General features: G+C 36.9%; 1 protein-coding gene across 7 annotated transcripts in view; it reads left to right on the top strand.

Moving 5' to 3' along the window:
* The window catches only part of Epha5 (EPH receptor A5), a 323,256-nt gene that overhangs the window by 13,531 nt on the left and 290,719 nt on the right, over window positions 1-19,006 (top strand). For 2 of the 7 annotated variants that reach the window (XM_035453284.1, XM_035453283.1), the window contains exon 1: window positions 13,185-13,206. The exons of the other annotated variants lie outside the window; for them this stretch is intronic. In XM_035453284.1, coding sequence (XP_035309175.1) covers window position 13,206 — 1 coding nt within the window. In that variant the 5' untranslated portion in view covers window positions 13,185-13,205. Of the gene's footprint in view, window positions 1-13,184; window positions 13,207-19,006 lie in introns of those variants that run through there. 7 annotated transcript variants of the gene reach the window in all.

Below are 19,006 nucleotides of genomic sequence, written 5' to 3'. Positions count from 1 at the left end.
GACATGCATATCACAGCAAAAAGCTACCTGCATCCTATTGTATTAGATACTATTCTTGATGCTATGATCAAAGTCTTGAGAATAACTACATAAGCAAGGAAATGATTGTTTTTACTCAAGATTAGGGGGACAGTTCATCATGACAGAGAGGCATAGTGGCAGGCTTGAGCAATGGTTTGTTGCACAAAATTGTCCATAGTAAAACACCAGATATAGGTGATTGTTTGTATGCAGATCACTTTCTCATTTATATGCAGTCTAAGGCTCCAACCCATTGGATGAGGTCACTGATATTCAGGACAGGTCTTTCCACCTGCAGTTATACATTTCTTGAAATACAGTCAAGGGAGTGAAGTCCCATTGTGATTCCAAATCCAGTTAAATTCACAATTAAGATCAATTACAACCTTTCTCTACATGAACAAACACTTGATGACCATAATGTCTTCCATTCATTTCTATCCCTTGTTTCTACCATTTCCTATTATCAGTAGGTTAAGACTAAGCCTTAAATAGATTGCCTTATACAAAATATTTTAAATCTAAATTAGAGAAAGGAATAGATGGCAAGAGGTAGGGGAATTGGGAGAAACATATATGATTACTGTTCAGTATAATTGATTTTTATTACTGATTTATATCTATACAGTATGAAAACATTTTAAAGATGAAGATAAGATTATTATGAAATGAGAGAAACAGCACAGAAGAAAACGAGTATTCTAAATATAGAAAGAGCTATGTTCAATAATTACTCTCATTGATTTTAAGATTGATGCTCAATGAATATGGTTTAATATTACCCATCAAATAATGTTAAATCTATTTTGAAAGAGCTTACATCATAAGTTGCAAATGTTATCAAGGAAAACTATACACTAAAAATGCCTGACTTTTGGGATTAAGGGGTCTAGCAGAGTCTTTTTACATTTATGACACTCTGCACACACATAATATACTTTCACACTGACACACACATACTCAAATAAGAATTTAATTATAAGGAAAATAAATACCAAGCCAAATACATACTAAGCACACAAACTATGCCTATGTGTTTGTGACAGTTTCTCTATTAGCATAGATTCAGATCCAATCGCTATTAATCCTATCCTGAAGCCTAGAAAGGAAATAATTATACAGATTAATTTGAAGTTTGATACATTTTAATAAAGAATGAGGAATTAGTATGTCCTGGCATAAAGAATAATTCAAAGCACAGATCTGTCCTGTATACACCATCCATTTTATTCTAATTATTTTTATATCTCTTTGATTTTTAATAATAAAAAATTTAGCTGGACACTGGTGGCACATGCCTTTATTTCCAACACTTGGGAGGCAGAGGCATGTAGATCTTTATGAGTTTGAGGCTAGCCTACAGAGAGTTCCAAGACAACCTCCAAAGCAATACGGAGAAACCCTGTCTCAAAAAAATAAAAATAAAAACAAAAACAAAAACAAAAACAGAATAAAACATTTGAGCAGATATGCAACCAATACTGCCTCAATTCGGGTGCTTAAAAAATAACAGCTATCTAAATTGGATATTAAGGAAAGAATATTAATTGTTAGTTTGTTGCTCAATCTTCTGTTTTGTGCAACTTAAAATATCCTGTGAACAGTGAAATAGAAAATTTGATTCTCTAGCAGGGGGGACTAATGTTTGTTCTGCTAAAATTAATCCACTTGAATTTTTCATTTTGTTAAAAATTTGGTATGTGTCTTCATGTACATTTAATATGTGGGTGTACGAATGTGTATATACATGGAGTTCAGAGAACCCAGTATACACCATCCTTGGGGAGGCTGTATATCTCCTTTTAAATAAGATCTTTCCTTTTTTAGAAGCCCACTGATTAGGCTGGACTGTTTAGCCAAGTCCTGTAGGCTGGACTGTTTAGCCAAGTCCTGTAGGCTGGACAGTTTAGCCAAGTCCTGTAGGCTGGACTGTTTAGCCAAGTCCCTTAGATTTATTGTTTTCCCCTTCTTTCCTATTATCAAGACTACAAGTGCGCACCATTGTGACTGACACTTTTATTTTGGGTTATAGGGATTGAACTTAACACCTTATGCTTGCAAGACAAGTGCTTTACTAAATGATTCCTCCCACCCATTCCAAAGTTCCAGCTTGATTACAATATATTAAGGATATTATAATAGATGCTGCCCTCTGTAACATACTATGCATAACCCATTAACTTAATAAAACTCATTGATACAGGAGGTAGTTTTTTAGAGATGTGAACCTTTATATTCAGCAAGTCAGACATCAGATCCGGTTCAGTAGAGAAACATGAAAAAAAAAAAAAGGCTTTGATTAGATAACTTGGATTTAGATTCCAGCTATGCACTTATATTAGTTCTGGGACCTTGGGCCATTGGCCTGTTTAACTTTTCTCAGTTTCAATTTCCTTATCTGTAAAATGAGGAACATAACATACCAAAAGATCAGTGTTAAGATTAAATGATAAAATGTGTGAGTACAGACACATACAGTTTTATTAGTTTCAATCGCTGATATTACAGACATGAGAATTGAATCTTTGAAACCAAAAATCATTTTCCCAAGGTTACATGGCAACAGAACCAATATTATGGGAACAATGAACATTATCTGTGCCATGAAGCATTCTTAGACTTAATTGTGAAGAATCACATTTATTTCAAGTACTAAAGAGTTTCAAAGTTTTGTTGTTGAAAGGAGTTTCTCATATAATAGCTTTACAAACAGACAAGTAGAATCAAGCAGTTTCTTGGGAAGACTATGCTGTAATACAAAGTCTTCTAAATTCTTATGTCATGCAAGGCTGACATTTCTCAGAGATGAAAACAATATCAGAGATTTCACAAATTTAGTTGTCATACCCGACAAGGTAGTCACTGAAAACGTATGGCATTGCTCTTTTCTTGCAGTGTGTCCTGTGAAGGTAGTAGATTGCTCATTACTCATAAACTAGTTGTCAGTGGATTTATGTGTTAGCTTTGCTTAAACGTTTTGTACAGACTCATCAGTAGATATGAACTGTGAATTCCTCTTTTTCCATCTCATTGGGTTATACCTTTAGAGTTCATTGACAATTCATAATTCTGAGAATGCATTTATGTTTAAAATTTATTCCATCACAGATATCAATTTTATGGTGTAAATATTGCTCATTAAATTTAAAAAGTCAGCAAGTAAATTTTTGTTATAATGCTAACAAGTCAACTAAAATTGAACAAAATTGAATACCATGGGACTGATGAAATAACTCAGTTGTTAAAAGCATATTACTCTTTCAGAGGACCTCACTTTACTTCCCAGCATCCACATTGCGTAGTTCATAAGCATCTGTAAATCCAGTTGCCAAGAATGTGATACCCTTTTCTTTTTCTGTTTGTATAAGTCAGGAATCCCTAAAGAATGAGAACTAATATATTGTACATGGGATTTATTAGAGTGATTTAAAGGTTGTGATCCAGCTACTCCAACAATTGCTGTCTCCTGACAGAAAGCCCAAGAATCCAATAGTTTTAGGTCCATGAGCATGGATATCTCAGCTGGCTTTCAGGATATGCCAGAATCTTAAAGAAGTATTATACAATACAGTGAAGGAATAAATTTATCAGCAAGGGTGAGGGCAAGCAGGCAGAGAGCAGGTGCCTCTTTCTTCCATTTCCTTTATACAGGCTGCCCCTGGTATATGGCCCATAATTAAAGCAGATCTTCCCATCTCAAATGATTCATTAAAAAAAAACTCTTACAGGTATACCCAGCTGCTTGAGTGTTGGTTAATTTTAGGTGTACTCAAGTTGGCAAGCAAGAATAGCCATCACACTGTGGTACCTGCACACACAGCACACATATGGGTATACATATAATGCACACACACATAAGTAAAATGAAACAAATCTCTATACAATCAATAGCAATAAGAGGATTTTGAAACAAAAAGACTGGTTAACCTTGTAGTTAAGAGTTATATGGTTGATTATATTGGTTACATGGATTATATATTAATAATGGAAGTTTCTTTAACTAATTTCTTTAACTAACTAGCTTAATTAATTAATTAATTAATTAAGTTTTGAGTTGCTTGTAGTCCAAACTGGCTTTGAACTTGTTACATAATGGTTGAAATGTTATTTAAAGTAACTTCAAAGATGAATCTGATGGTTCAAGTAAATCAGGAGTGAAAGTAGTAAGAATTCTGTGATTTTAGGGGTTTTGAAAACCAAGGCAAGAAAAGCAGATTTTAGAAGCAAAAGAGGAATTTGCCTTTAAGCTCCCACACTAGCAGTTAGGATACTCACCTTTGCCAGTAACAACAATGATGTTGTCTACCAGGGTAAGCAATAAAATTGATTTTCCTGCATAAAAGCAAGTCCTAAGAGAAGGTGTCTTCAAGTTTAGATGGATTACCACAGCTATGTTATAATTTGTAAGGTACTTACTATCTCTTTATTCCTCCAGCCCTAATCTGCAGACTTTGCTTTTGCACTGCACTCCGTCTTTTCTTTAGGTGGCTGGAATCTGGTCCAAGAAGTACACAGCTACTTCCATGTCAGCCAGGGATGCATTTTGTTCTTGTTGTTTTGTTGCTTAATAATGCTTTCAGAAATTCCCTTCCATTGCAGAATCCCTTCACAGCTCATTGCACAGAACTGATTTAATAGTAGGACACCAAAGAAATGGAAGTGAAATTAGTTCCTATTCCTATAGGATTTTTGCCAGACTAGCTATCTTATAGAATGAAACAGAAGCTGTCACCAAGGAGAGCTATCAAGAATGTGGGTGGTATTTGTTCATTATGGTAGTAAAGGTGTAGGAAGAGAAGGAAGACCTCTGTATCTGGATAGATTAGTTCTAGTCACTATGTAGGAAAGAAAGGCAATTGGTCTGTGTTGGCATTTTGTTCATAACAAATGTTGAGGTAAAATATTGAGGATTCTCTAGAGGATAATGTTTTAGGTAAATACTGGGATGTAGGGTTGGAATTGAGAGGGGTGTTGACAACTCATTCTATAACATTGTTTATAAAGAAAACACCAGATATAGCACTCAATGAGAAAAAATTCAAAGTTTAATTTGAATACATTTACTTAAAATGCTTTTCAGACCAAGGAGACATAATAGAGTAACCTAAATAAATGAATGTATTTATGGAAATATAATTTTGGCAAAGATACCAATAACATACATTGGAAAAGTCAACCTATTTAGTAAATGATATTGTGAAAACTGGATATCTACATGCAGCAGAAATTAGGGCCATATTTTTAATCCTGCAAAAAAGCAAAATGTCTAATCAGATCAACAACCTTAATATAAAACCTAAAATGATAAAACCGCTGAACAAAAATGTAGGGGGCATGTCTCAGGACATAGTTACAGGCAAGTATTTTAAATAGAAACCCAATGTCACAGGAAATAGAGCCAAGCATTGACAAATGGAATTATATTTGTGCAAAGGTTTTGTGCAAAGCAAGAGAAACTATTGAGAGAATGAATGGACAATGTTTAGAATGAGAGAAAAATCTGTCAGCTATATTGCATACTTGACTCACAAATACAATGTGTAAATAACTGCAAACATGTAAACAAAAAAATTCACTTTGCAATCAATAAGTGGGCCAATGAACTGAATAGATACTCTTTGGTAGGATAAATACAATTGTCCAGTAAATAAATAAACACAATAATTGGGCAACTGACATTACAACTAATTTATATTTTAGCCTTATCCTAGTTAGAATAGCAGCTCATGTTAGGAGGAGTGCAGGGAAGAGAAAACTTCAGTCACTGGTGAGAGAAGTGCAAAAAGGTTCATTCCTATTGGAAACTGGTGGGAGGTTCCTCTCAAAGAACAAAACAATAACTGAAACGTAGGACAACTCTGTGATACACCTCTAGCTCTCCTGGGCACACATGCAAAAGGACTCTATACCCTGTCACATAGATATTTGCACATCCGTGTTTGTTGCTGTGCCATTCACACTAGCCAGGAATGGACACAGCCTAGTTGTCCTCCCAAATGTAGTAGAATAATGAAAATATGATACCCACAATTGGGATGTTTTAGTTAGCGACAAAATAAAAATAAATTTACTTATGACTTTTACAAGAAAATTGGATGCTACTATAAATGGTCTATTAGTTAAGTTAACCAGGGGTCACAAAGAAAAATATTGCATGTTCTATTCTTATTGGTAGCTCCTAACTTCTGATTTTTACATATGCATATATATGAAGTAGGGGTTTTAGACATAGATCATTTAATTAGAAGGGACACAGAACACTTGTAATAACAAACTGGAAGGGGGAATCCTGGGTATGGAAAAGTTAGAAGCAGGGATTAGTGCCTTTCTAAATATTAGTTAATGGAAATCGGTAAGCAAGCATTCATCAAATATATATATATTTGCACCCTATGGAATTTTAAGTCTGTGCCCTTAGAAGAAAAGAATGCTATCCTGTCTGCAACTAACTGACATTTTTTTCTAAACCACCACAGCAGTGGAGGTCTGTCATTATAAGTGTTTGCTAATATGAAAATCATAAAAGAAAAGGAACAATAACAGAGTATGAATATGCTTTCTTGCACAGTATTATGCAAATATGGTTATGCTCAAGGATCATACGTTTTTCCCAGGCCTTGCTGACCATAGATGGATGGGGAGAATATTAAATATCCTTCTTGGTCATTTAACTATTTAGTGACTGAAAATATATTGATTCCTATGTTGTTGACATTTTTCCCTGAGTAGTTCAGAAAATTTTTGTTGTCTTAATAACTAGTTTTAGCACTATGCTAAAGAAAATGAAGTACCATCAAATGGTACTTAACAAGCTATGGATGTTTGAAAGTTATAAAAAAATCATATTTGATTTTTACTTGGCATTTATCTCTATTTGTTAGAATGTAAGAAGTTGAAGACTTAAACTTTTAAAACATAGTATCTTTTGGTAATTTTTGTTTTGCTTGTTAGATAGGTTAGTCCTATCAAAAATATATTTACCATTATCTGTCTTTTTAAAATTAATTATGTAAAAGATTTTCTTGTTAAATGAAACTGAGATCAATAATTTAAATTAATATTTTAGAAATAAACGCATACTGCAATTATTAGGAAATAGTTTCTATTAGAGTCTATTTGACCAATATTTATATATTTAGTGATATAAAATACTCCAAGACTGCTGGAGAGATAATTGGCTAAGTATTTAAGTTCCCATCCTAGTTTGGCAGAGGACCCAGGTTCCATTCTCTGCACCCAAGTCAAATCTGCAATGAGCAATATCTCTAGCTTCATAGGATCTGGTGCCCTCTTTTGGCCTTCATGAACACTACCAGCATGCTAATGTGCAATACAAGAACACACATACACACACACACCACATGAATAAAAATATAAAAATAGCCAGGTGGTGGTGGCACATGCAGCATTCAGGAGGCAGAGTCAGGTGGATCTCTTTGAGTTTGAAGCCAATCTGGTCTACAGAGTGAGTTCCAGGACACACAGGGCTACACAGAGAAACCCAGTCTCAATCATTTTATTTATTTTTATTTTAATTAGAAAGAAAATTATTTTACAGGCCAATCCCAGGTCCCTCTCCCTCTCATCCTCCCTTGCCCCTCCAACTAACACCCTATCTATCCCATACCCTTTTTGCTCCCCAGGGAGGTGAGGCCTTCCATACAGGGTCTTCAATGTCTGTTATATTCTTTGGGATAGGGCCTAGGGCAACCCCCTTGTGTCTAAGCCTAGGGAGTATATGCCTCCATGTGGGATGGGCTCTCAAAGTCCATTCATATGCTAGGAATAAGTACTGATCCACTACAAGAGGTCCCATAGATTTCCAATGTCTCCTCACTGACAGCCACATTCAGGGGGTCTGGATCAGTCCCATGCTGGTTTCCCAGCTATCACAGAAACTCAAAGCTATTCCTCTAAAATCAGGAAGATGACAAGGCTGTTCACTCTCTCCATATCTCTTCAATATTGTCCTTGAAGTTCTAGCTAGAGCAATAAGACAACAAAAGGCAAGGAACACTGTCAACAATACAAAATGACAATCAACCATTTTAAAAAGCACTTTAAATCCCTATATTAGTAAGTTGAAGTCCCTTTTGTACATTGACTAGAAATTTGAAGTATATTACATACTTGTTGATCCCTGTGGACTTATTTCTCCTGAAGAAATAATTTCCTTATCACTGATTAGCTAACCAATCAACCCATCTTCTTTATAATTATAAGACTAATAGTTGAGTGAAAAAATGACCTTGAAGTTTCTTTTCAGTTTCATTGTGTGGCACCATTTTAAAATATAAATAACAAAATAAAAATATTTTCCACAAAATATCTGATATCTAATTAATGCTTTCCAGTGTAAGTGTGGTATCAAACATTTCCTCTAATTATATTCATTAGTGGCTTCTTTTCAGACAAGTTTTAATTAAGTTGTACATTGAAGATCAATACTCATTGTGTATTCATTGTAATTTACAACACGCATATATACTGTTCAGAACAATTTAATTACTGTAATTGTAGCAAAGAAGACACTTAGAAATTGCACTCTATTACTGCCAATTCCCTCTTTAATACATTTGTTAAATTCACTGGGAAATTAACTTCTGAAAACTCACACTTGTGTGCACCATGTCAACATCTCAGTTGTTTTTAATACTGCTTTAAAATTTTGGTATATGTATACTTGTATGGAAATTGAGAGATTAATGGCATTGAAAGTGTTTTTCATATATTTCATCATAAATATTGAGAAACTACTAAAGAATAAATAAGAATAGCCATCATAATTACACAGATTTTGACAAAAATAATCTAGGGAAATTGCATTGGTAGACTATACTACTTCATGTATGTAAAGTATATTCTTATTGTTTTATTAACTTTATATTCTTAAATGTGGGTTCATTTTGCTTTATAAGGAATGCTTCCAAATATGGTATCTTCCATTAGGGGATATTCTCCATGTAACATACTATAAGAATAAAGGTAAAGTAGAAATTTTTGGTAGTATCAATAGATAATTGTCAGAGCATCTCAATATTGGATCTATTGAAAGTTAGAAGACATAATTATTTCTGGATCAGTTAACTCACAAGATGGTCATTCATAATTTATATGACTATAAAATTTGAGCTTAGCCAAATGTTTAGAGTTGGTGGTTACAGGTTTTTTCAAGGTATAATTTATTATCTGCCTGTTTATATGTGTGAGTCTGGCTCTCTCTCTCTCTCTCTCTCTCTCTCTCTCTCTCTCTCTCTCTCTCTGTCTGTGTGCGTGCGTGCGTGCGTGCGTGCGTGCGTGCGTGTGTGTGTGTGTGTGTGTGTGTGTGTGTGTGTGTGTTTATCTATGTACATTTGAGGGTGGGTTCTTGCCAAGGCCTGAAATAGGTGTCATAATATAGGTGATGCAAGCAAAATCCATGTATTCTGCAAAGAACATTACAAACTCTTAATTATTGGCTACCTCTACAGCTCCAGTTGTGTTTTTTGAAGGGGTAAAATAAGTCAGTTTAAGTGATAAGAATTCGATGATATCAGAACATTTGAGTAATAATACCACATTGAGATTTATGAAGGGGAAGATCAATGATGACAGATGCTACTTCATAAAATGTTAAAAATTTATGAAGAATTAACAATTCTCAGGTGATAAGTTTTTTTGTAGTGAAACAGACTGATTTTATTTGCATTATTAGTCAACTTTATTTAAGATTAAGACAGTCTTAAAATATTTTCTTCATAAATGTTTGTTAGTTTTATGTCAACTAGACTCAAATTGGAGACATTTTGGAAGGGCAAACTTCCTCTGAGATTATACCCCCACCAGATTGATCTTAGGGCAAGTCTGTTGTGCATTTTCTACCTGACTGATGTGGGAGGGCCCAACTCACTCTGTGGTGCCATCTGTAGGCAGGTGGTCCTGGGTGTTTCTAAATTGTAGGCTGAGCAAGCCATGAGGAGCAAGCCAATAAGCAATACCCTGCTGCAACTTTTTCTCCAGTTCCTGCCTCCAGCTGCCTGCCCTGTTTTCCCTTAATTATGGATTCATAATCTGTAACATAGAATGAACCTCTTCTACACATGTAGTTCTTGGTCATTAAGTTTTCTCACAGGAATAGAAGCCTTAACTACAATAATAATTGTAAAAACTGCAGAACATAACTCCTGATAAGCTATCATACTTTGCATTCATTTTTCATAGAAAGAAGAACACAGAAATGAGAAAAAAACAGGTCAGTAAATGGGATACTAGGTCTAAAATAGCTTAAAAATTTAACCAGATTTGGCTTTATTTTCAACTCTCTAATATTTGCTTTATAGGTGTAAACCAATTGGTTACATTTGAGCTCTGTATTGAAATGAGCATAATAAGATTTTTACACAGCATTTTCTAAAACTTTCTGGTGTGTCATTTTCACAATTATAGTAAAAGGTCAATGCAACTGTAAATATTCAGTTCATTTTACAAGCTGGTTTTACATTTGGGAATTTTTTGTAATTTTTTTATTAGTTCAAATTAGGAACAAGCTTGCTTCACTTATCAATCCCTCCTCCCTCTCCCTCCCTTCCCCCACAACTCACCCCCAACCTTCCACCTGCCCCCCACCCCATCCTCCCTCCACTTCCAAGGCTGGGTTGGGCCATCTACAGGGGCTCCCCAAAGTCCACCACATCATCCTGGGCTAGACCTAGGCCATCCTCCATGTGTACAGGCTGAGATATTGTATGGGCTCTCAAAGTCCCTTCTTCCATGAAGGAAAAATATTAATTCACTACCAGGGGCCCCCTAGAGTACAGAGGCCTCCTCATTGACATCCATGTTCAGGGGTCTGGATCAGTCCCAGGCTGGCCTCCTTGACAGCAGTCTGGGGTCAATGTACTCCCCCTTGTTCAGGCCAGCTGTTTCTGTGGGTTTCACCAGCCTGGTACTGACCCATTTGATCTTCATTCCCCCCCATACTGAAAATAGGTTCCAGAGTTCACTTCAGTGTATATATGTGGGTGTGTGCCTCTGCTTCCATCAGCCCCTGGATGAGGGCTATAGGATGGCATAACAAGTATTCATCAGTCTCATCCTAGGGGAAGGGCATTTAGGATAACCTCTCCACCAGTGCCTAGATTGACAGTTCATGTCATCTTTATAGATCTCTGGAAAATTCCCTACTGCCAGATGTCTCCTCAGACCTATAATGGCTCCCTCTGATATGGTATCTATTCTCTTTCTCTCCTCTATTCTTCCCCCAATTCAACGTTTCTGCTACCCTATTTCCTCCTCTCCCCTCCTTTCTCCTCCTCTCATTCTGGCAGCTCCCTCTTCCCTACCCTAATGCTCCCAATTAGCTCATGAGATCCTGCCTTTCCCATTCTCAGGGGTCCATGCACTTTTCCCTTAGAGTCCTTCTTGTTTCCTAGTTTCTTTGGTGAAGAGGATTGTAAACTGGCAATCATTTGTTCTATGTTTAACATTCATATATGAGTGAGTACATACCATGCTTGTCTTTTTGTGACTGGGTTACCTCACTCAGAATGGCTTCTTCTAGTTCCATCCATTTGCCTGTGAATTTCAAGATTCCATTGTTTATTTTTTCCTGCTGAGTAGTACTCCATTATATAAATGTACCACATTTTCTCTATCCATTCTTAGTTGAGGGGCATCTAGGTTGTTTCCAGTTCTGGTTATTACAAACAATGCTACTATGAACATGGTTGAACATATGTCCTTGTATGAACATGCATTATTTGGGTATATGCCCAAGAGAGGAATTGCTGGATCTTGAGGTAGACTGATTCCCATTTTTCTGAGCAACCGCATTTCGAAAGTGGTCTAACAAGTGTACACTCCCACCAGCAATGGAGGAGTGTTCCTTCTTCTCCACATCATCTCCAGCATAGATTGTCATTGGTGTTTTCAGCCATTCTGGCCAGTGTAAGATGGTATCTCCGAGTTGTTTTGAGTTGCATTTCTCTGATGGCCAAGGATTTTGAGCACGTTCTTAAGGGTCTTTCAGCCAATTCAGATCCCTCTGTTGAGAATTCTCTATTTAGTTCTGCACCCCACCTTTTAATTTCATTGTTTGGTGTCTTGGTGGCTAGTTTCTTGAGTTCATTGTATATTTTGGAAATCAGCCCTCTGTCAGATGTAGGGTTGGTGAAGATCTTTTCCCATCCTGTGGGCTGTTATTTTGTCTTACTGACTGTGTCCTTTGCCTTACAGAAGCTTCTCAGTTTCAGGAGGTCCCGTTTATTAATTACAGATTTCAATGTCTGTGCTACTGGTGTAATGTTCAGGAAACAGTCTCTTGTGCCAATTCGTTCAAGGGTATCTCCCACTTTCTCTTCTAGAAGATTCAGTGTGGCTGGATTTATGTCACGATCTTTGATCCATTTGCACTTAATGTTTTGTGCCTGGTGACAGATATGGATCTATCTGCAGTCTTCTGCATGTCCAAATCCAGTTGTGCCAGCACCATTTGTTGAAGATGTTATCTTTTTTCCATTGTATAGCTTTAGCATCTTTGTCAAAAATAAGGTGTTCATAGGTGTGCGGGCTAATATCAGATTTTTCAACTCTATTCCATTGGTCTACCTGTCTATTTTTGTGCCAATACCAAGCTGTTTTCAGGACTATATCTCTGTAATAGAGCTTGAAGTCAGGGATGGTGATGCCTCCAGAAGACCATTTATTGTACAGATTTGTTTTGGCTATCCTAGGTTTTTTGTTTTTCCATATAAAGGTGGGTATTGTTCTTTTAAAATCTGTGAAGAACTGTGTTGGGATTTTGATGGGTCTTTCATTGAATCTGTAGATTTCTTTTTTGGCAAGATTGCCATTTTTGCTATATTCATTCTACCTATACAAGAGCATGGGAAAGATCTTTCCATTTTCTGGAATCTTCTTTAACTTCTTTCTTTAAAGACTCAAAATTCTTTCTGTACAGGTCTTTCATTTTTTTGGTTAGAGTTTCCCCAAGATATTTTATGTTGCTTGTGGATATTGTGAAGGGTGATATTTCTCTGATTTCTTTCTCATTGAATTTATCATCTGTACATAGTAGAGCTACTGATTTTTTTTAGTTAATTTTGTATCCTGCTACTTTGCTGAAGGTGTTTATCAGCTGTAGGAGCTCCCTGGTAGAGTTTTTTGGGTCACTTAGGTAGACGATCATATCATCTGCAAATAGTGAAAGTTTGACTTCTTCCTTTCCAACTTTTATCCCTTTGGTTTCCTTTTCTTTTCTTATTGCTCCAGCTAGAACTTCAAGTACTATATTGAAGAGATATGGAGATAGTGGACAGCCTTGTCTTGTTCCTGATTTTAGAAGAATCACATTGAGTTTCTCTCCACTTAGTTTGATGTTGGCTGTTGTTTTGTTGTATATTGCTTTTATCATGTTTAGATATGTTCCTGTTATTCCTCTTCTCTCCATGATCTTTATCATGAAGGGATATTGGATTTTGTCAAAGGCTTTTAGAGCATATAGTAAGATGACCATGTGGTTTTTCTTTTTCAGTTTGTTTATATGGTGGATTATGTTGCTGGATTTTCATATGTCGAACCATCCTTACATCCATGGGATTAAGCCTACTTGATCATGTTGGATGATTTTTCTGACATGTTCTTAGATTCGATTCGCCAATATTTTGTTGAGTATTTTTGCTTCGATGTTTGTGAGGGATATTTGTCTGTAGTTCTCTTTTTTAGTTGTATCTTTGTGTGGATTGGGCATCAAAGTGATTATAGCCTGGTAAAAAGAGTTTGACAATGTCCTTTCTGCTTCTATTGTGTGGAACAATTCGAGGAGTACTGTTATTAGCTCTTGTTTGAATTTCTGGTATAATTCTGCAGTAAAGCCATCTGGCCCTGGCCTTTTTTTGATTCGAAGTCTTTTGATGAGTGCTTCTATTTCATTAGGAGTTATAGGTCAATTTAAACTGCTTATCTGTTATTGCCTTAATTTTGGTAAGTGATATCCTTCCAGAAAATTAGATTTTCCTTTAGATTTTCAAATTTTGTGGAGTACAGTTTTTTAATGAATGACATGATATTTCTCTGGATTTCCTCAGTGTCTGCTGTTATAACTCCCCTTTCATTTCTGATTTTATTAATTAGTGCATTTTGGCTAGTTTGGATAGAAGTTTTTCTACCTTGTTGATCCTCCCAAAGAACTAACTATGTTTCATTGATTCTTTGTTAGGTTTTCCTAGTTTCTACTTTATTGATTTCATCCCTCATTTTGATTACTGGCATCTACTCATCTGTGGTGAGTTTGCTTCTTTATGCTCTAAAGCTTTCAGTTGTTATGTCAATTCTCTAGTGTGACTATTCTCCAGTTTCTTCATTTGGGCATGTAGTGCTATGAACTTTCCTCTTAACACTGCTTTCAGAGTGTCCCATAAGTTTGGGTATGTTGTGTCTACATTCTCATTAAATTCTAGGAAGTCTTTGATTTCATTTTTTTTTCTTCCTAAACCCAGGAGGGGTGCAATTGGGTATTATTAAATTTCCATGAGTTTGTAGGTTTTCTTCAATTTGCATTACTGTTGAATTCTAACTTTAAAGCATGGTGATCAGATAAGAAACAGCGGGTTATTTCAATTTTTTGTATCTGTGGAGGTTTGCTTTGTTGCCAACTATGTGGTCAATTTTAGAGAAGGTTCCATGGCGCTGAGAAGAAGGTATTTTTTTGTGTGTTTGAATGGAAAAGTTCTATAGACATCTCTTAAATAAGGTATGGTTATAACTTCTGTTTGATCCTTTGTTTCTTTGTTAAGCTTCTGCCTGGTGGTCTAGTCTAGTGGTGAAAGTGGGGTGTTGAAGTCTCCGACTATAAGTGTGTGTGGTTGTATGTGTGGTTTGAGCTTTAGTAATGTTGACATTGAGGAATATTAATGTCAATTGATTATTGGTTCTTGTTTGTTTTGGATTTATTGTTGGTGGTGTCATTGTGTGTGGATTTCCCCCTCCTGTTTCTTTTCGTTTTTGGTAAAATTGGATTATCTATTGCCTGTGTTTTTGTGAGTGTTGTTAGCTTCGTTGGGTTGGAATTTTCCTTCCAGAACTTTCTGTACTGCTGGATTTGTTGATATGTATTGTTTAAGTGTGGTTTTGTCATGGAATATCTTGTTTTCTCCATCTATAGTGATTGAAAGTTTTGCTGGGTACAGTAGTCTGGTTTGGCATCCATGCTCCCTTAGTGTTTGTAGGATATCTATCCAGGACCTTCTGGCTTTCAAAGTTTCCATTGAGAATTTGAGAGTGATTCTGATAGGTCTGCCTTTATATGTTACTTTGCCGTTTTCTTTTGCTGCTCTTAATATTTTCTCTTTATTCTGAAGGTTTGGTGTTTTAATTATTATGTGTTAAGGGGACTTCTTTTTGTGGTCCAGTCTATTTGGTGTTCTTGTACTTTCATAGGCATATCCTTCTGTATGTTGGGGAAATTTTCTTCTATGATTTTGTTGAGTGTGTTTTCTGTACCTTTCAGCTGTATTTCTTTTTTTTTTCCAACATTTTTTATTTGAATTAGAAACAGGATTGTTTTACATGACAATCCCAGGTCCCTTCTCTCACCCGTTCTCCCCTACCCCCCCCCAACTAAAACCTTATCTGTCACATATCTTTTCTGCTGCCCCTAGATGGTGAGGCCTTCCATAGCGTGTCATCAGAGTCTTTCGTATCCTTTGGGATAGGGCCTAGGCCCACCCCCATGTTTCTTGGCTCAGGGAGTATTCCTCTATATGGAATGGGATCCCAAAATCCACACCTATGCTAGGGATAAATACTGGGCTTCTACAGGAGCTCCCATAGATTTCTGAGGTTTTCTCACTGAAAGCCATGTTCCTAGGGTCTGGATCAGTCCCATGCTGGTATTCCAGCTATCAGACTGGGGAGCAAGAGTTCCTGGATGTTCAGGTCAGTTGTTTCTGTGTGTTTTTACCAGCCTGGTCTGGACCTCTGTGTTCTTCACTGGTCCTTCTCTGCATCTGGGTTCCAATTCAGATCGGTGATTAGTCATGGGTGTCTGCTTCTACTTCTACCAGCTGCTGGATGAAGGCATATAAGTCAGTCACCATTCTCATAATCAGAGGATGGCATTTAAGGTAGCCTCTTCTCCGTTGCTGAGATAGTTAGCTGGTATCATCTTTGTAGATCTCCAGACATTTCCCTACTGCCTTGTTTCTCTGTAAACCAAAAATGTCTCCCTCTATTATGATATCTCCATTCTTGTTATCATGTATTCTTCATCTGACTCATACTTTCTGCTCCCTCATGTCCTCGGCATCCTTCTTCATCTCCCCTTCTCATTCTCCTAGCTCTGCCTTTCTTCCCGTGCTCCCAATTTTCTCAGCAGATCTTGAACCTCTCCCCTTCTCCAGAGGACCATGTATATCTCTCTTAGGGACCTCCTTGTTTATTAGCTTCTTTGGCAGTGTGGATTGTAGGCTGGTAATCCTTACTCTATGTCTAAATTCCACATATGAGTGAGTACATATCATGTTTGTCTTTTTCAGGTGTCCCATGTTTCCTGGATATTTTGTGTTAGCGATTTGTTGGACTTGAGATTTTCTTTGGTCAATGACTGTATATCCTCTAGAGAGTCTTCAACAACTGAGATTCTCTCTTCCATATCTTTAATTCTATTGGTTATACTCAAGTCTTTAGGTCCTGATCATTTATCCAGCCTTTCTATTTCCAGGATCGCCTCATTTTGTGTTTTATTTATTGTTTCTTTTACAGTTTCATGCCTTGAGCTGTTTCAAGTGCTTCCTTCACTTGTTTGGCTGTTTTTTTCTTGGCTTTCTTTAGATTCTTTAAGAGATGTCTTTATTTCTTGAATTTTTTTGGTTTGTCTTTTCCTCTACTTCATGTAACTTCTTGCTTGTTTTTTCTTCTATTTTTTAAGGGATTTTTTGTTTCCTCTATCATCTTCCTAAGATAATTTTTGCGGTCCATCTCTTCTTCATCCTTTGTGTTGGGTTTTTCAGATCTTGCTTGTGTGGAATCCCTACATTCTGGTGGTGTCATATTGGTCTTTCTGTTGTTGAGTGCATTCTTACTCCATCTTCTTCTCATGTCTTCTTCCAGTGGGTGCAGGTGGGGTCTCTCCATCTCCTCTTTTCACCTGCAGCTCTGGAAGGTCTTGCCTCTGCTGGTAGTCTCCTCACTATGTAAGGGTTGGGCTGGCCGAAAGGGGAAGGAAGAGTGAGGTGTTTCCAGACTCAGGGAGCTCTGCCCTGCCTGGTAGAGTCCACTCTAAGCAGACTCAGGCCTAGAGAGATACAGGTGAATGGGAAGTTGGGTAGGAGCAGGGTAGGAGCAGATGGTACACTCACCTCAGTAGTGGTCAGGCCTGCCATGTGATAGGTTTTTTTTTTATGTAAATAAAATAGCTTGTTTAAAGATTGAAAAGGATTTCATCAGCTTGGTATAGACCCCTATTCTCTTCTATCCTTCTTCTCTGTAACCGGATTTCAGTTCAATTCAAGGTTTATCTGTGGTTGTCTGCTTCTACTTCCACCAGCTGCTGGATGAAGGCTATACCATGGCATATGGTTACATGGCATATTAGTCATCAATCTCATTATCAGAAGAGGGCATTTAAAATAGCCTCTCCTCTGTTTCTTAGATTGTTACTTGGTGTCATTTTTGTAGCTCTCCAGATATTTCCCTAGTGCCTTATTTCTCCTTAAACCTGTAATGTCTCCCTCTATTATATTATCTCTTATCTTGCTCTCTTCTGTTCTTCCCTCAACTCAACCTCCCTTTTCCATCATGTCATCCTCACCCCTTTTGCTCTCCCCTTCTCATTCTCCTAGTTCCCTCTCCCCTTTCCCCATGCTCCCAATTTGCTCAAGAGATCTTGTCCCTTTCCCCTTCTTCAGAGGACCATGTATGTCTCTCTTAGGGTCCTCCTTGTTTACTAGCTTCTCTGGCAGTGTGGATTGTAGGGTAGTAATCCTTTACTCTATGTCTGATGACCTGAAAAAGGGAGAGCTCTTGGTCCCCAGACTGATAGCTGGGAAACCAGCATGGGACTGATCCAGACACCCTCAATGTGGCTGTCAGTGAGGAGACTTTGGAAATCTTTGTGGCCCCTTGTAGTGGATAGGTACTTATCCCTAGAATAGGAATGAACTCTGGGAGCTCATCCCCCATGGAGCAATACTCCCTGAGCCTAGACACAAGGGGGTTAGCCTAGGCCCTATCCCAAAGGATATGACAGAATTTGAAGACCCCTATGGAAGGTCTCACCCTCCTTGGGGAGGAGAAAGGATATGTGATAGGTAGGGTGTTATCTGGGGGGACAGGGGAGGAGGAGATGGAGAGGGACCTGGGATTAAGGTGTAAAATAATCTTTCTAATTAAAATAAAAATAATTTGAAAATAAAGATAGGAAAGGAAAGTATGTTATACATATTTAGTGGAGTTATTTTAATTCCATTTTCATTATTCAGTCTATCACTTAAGAAGCTCAGAGCAAGAATCTAAAGGGAGGAACTGGTAGTGAAGCCATGAAGGAACTCTGTCTATAGGCTTGCTCTCCATGGTTTGTTCAGCCTGAATTTTTATATATTTACTTTACATATTAACTGTAACTGTTTTCTTTTGGGCATCTGAATACCTGAATGAACAAGGTCTCAAGTATTTATTCTGATTTATCATATAAGAGATAACAATATAATTTTATATTCTCTTTCTGAATGTGAAATTTTCTAATTGCAATTGTAAATATCTTATTTGCATTTTGAGTCTTATTTCTGAAAACAAAACTCATTTTTTAAAAGAAGGAATTAATTCTTTTTCTTTTTTGTTATGCCTTTTCCTTTTTTCATTTAAATTAGAAACAAGCTTCTTTTATATTTAAATCCCAGTTCCCTCTCCCTTCCTTCCTCCCCTGCCTCCCCACCAACTCCCTATCCCATCCCCTTTCTGCTCCCCAAGGAGGGTGAGTTTGAGAAGTGTGACATATGAATTCCTCATCAAT

Source organism: Cricetulus griseus (genome assembly GCF_003668045.3).
Source record: "Cricetulus griseus strain 17A/GY chromosome 1 unlocalized genomic scaffold, alternate assembly CriGri-PICRH-1.0 chr1_1, whole genome shotgun sequence".
Taxonomy (NCBI): Eukaryota; Metazoa; Chordata; class Mammalia; order Rodentia; family Cricetidae; genus Cricetulus; species Cricetulus griseus.
Note: the sequence above shows the minus strand (reverse complement) of the source record. Positions and strands in the feature narration are given on the sequence as shown.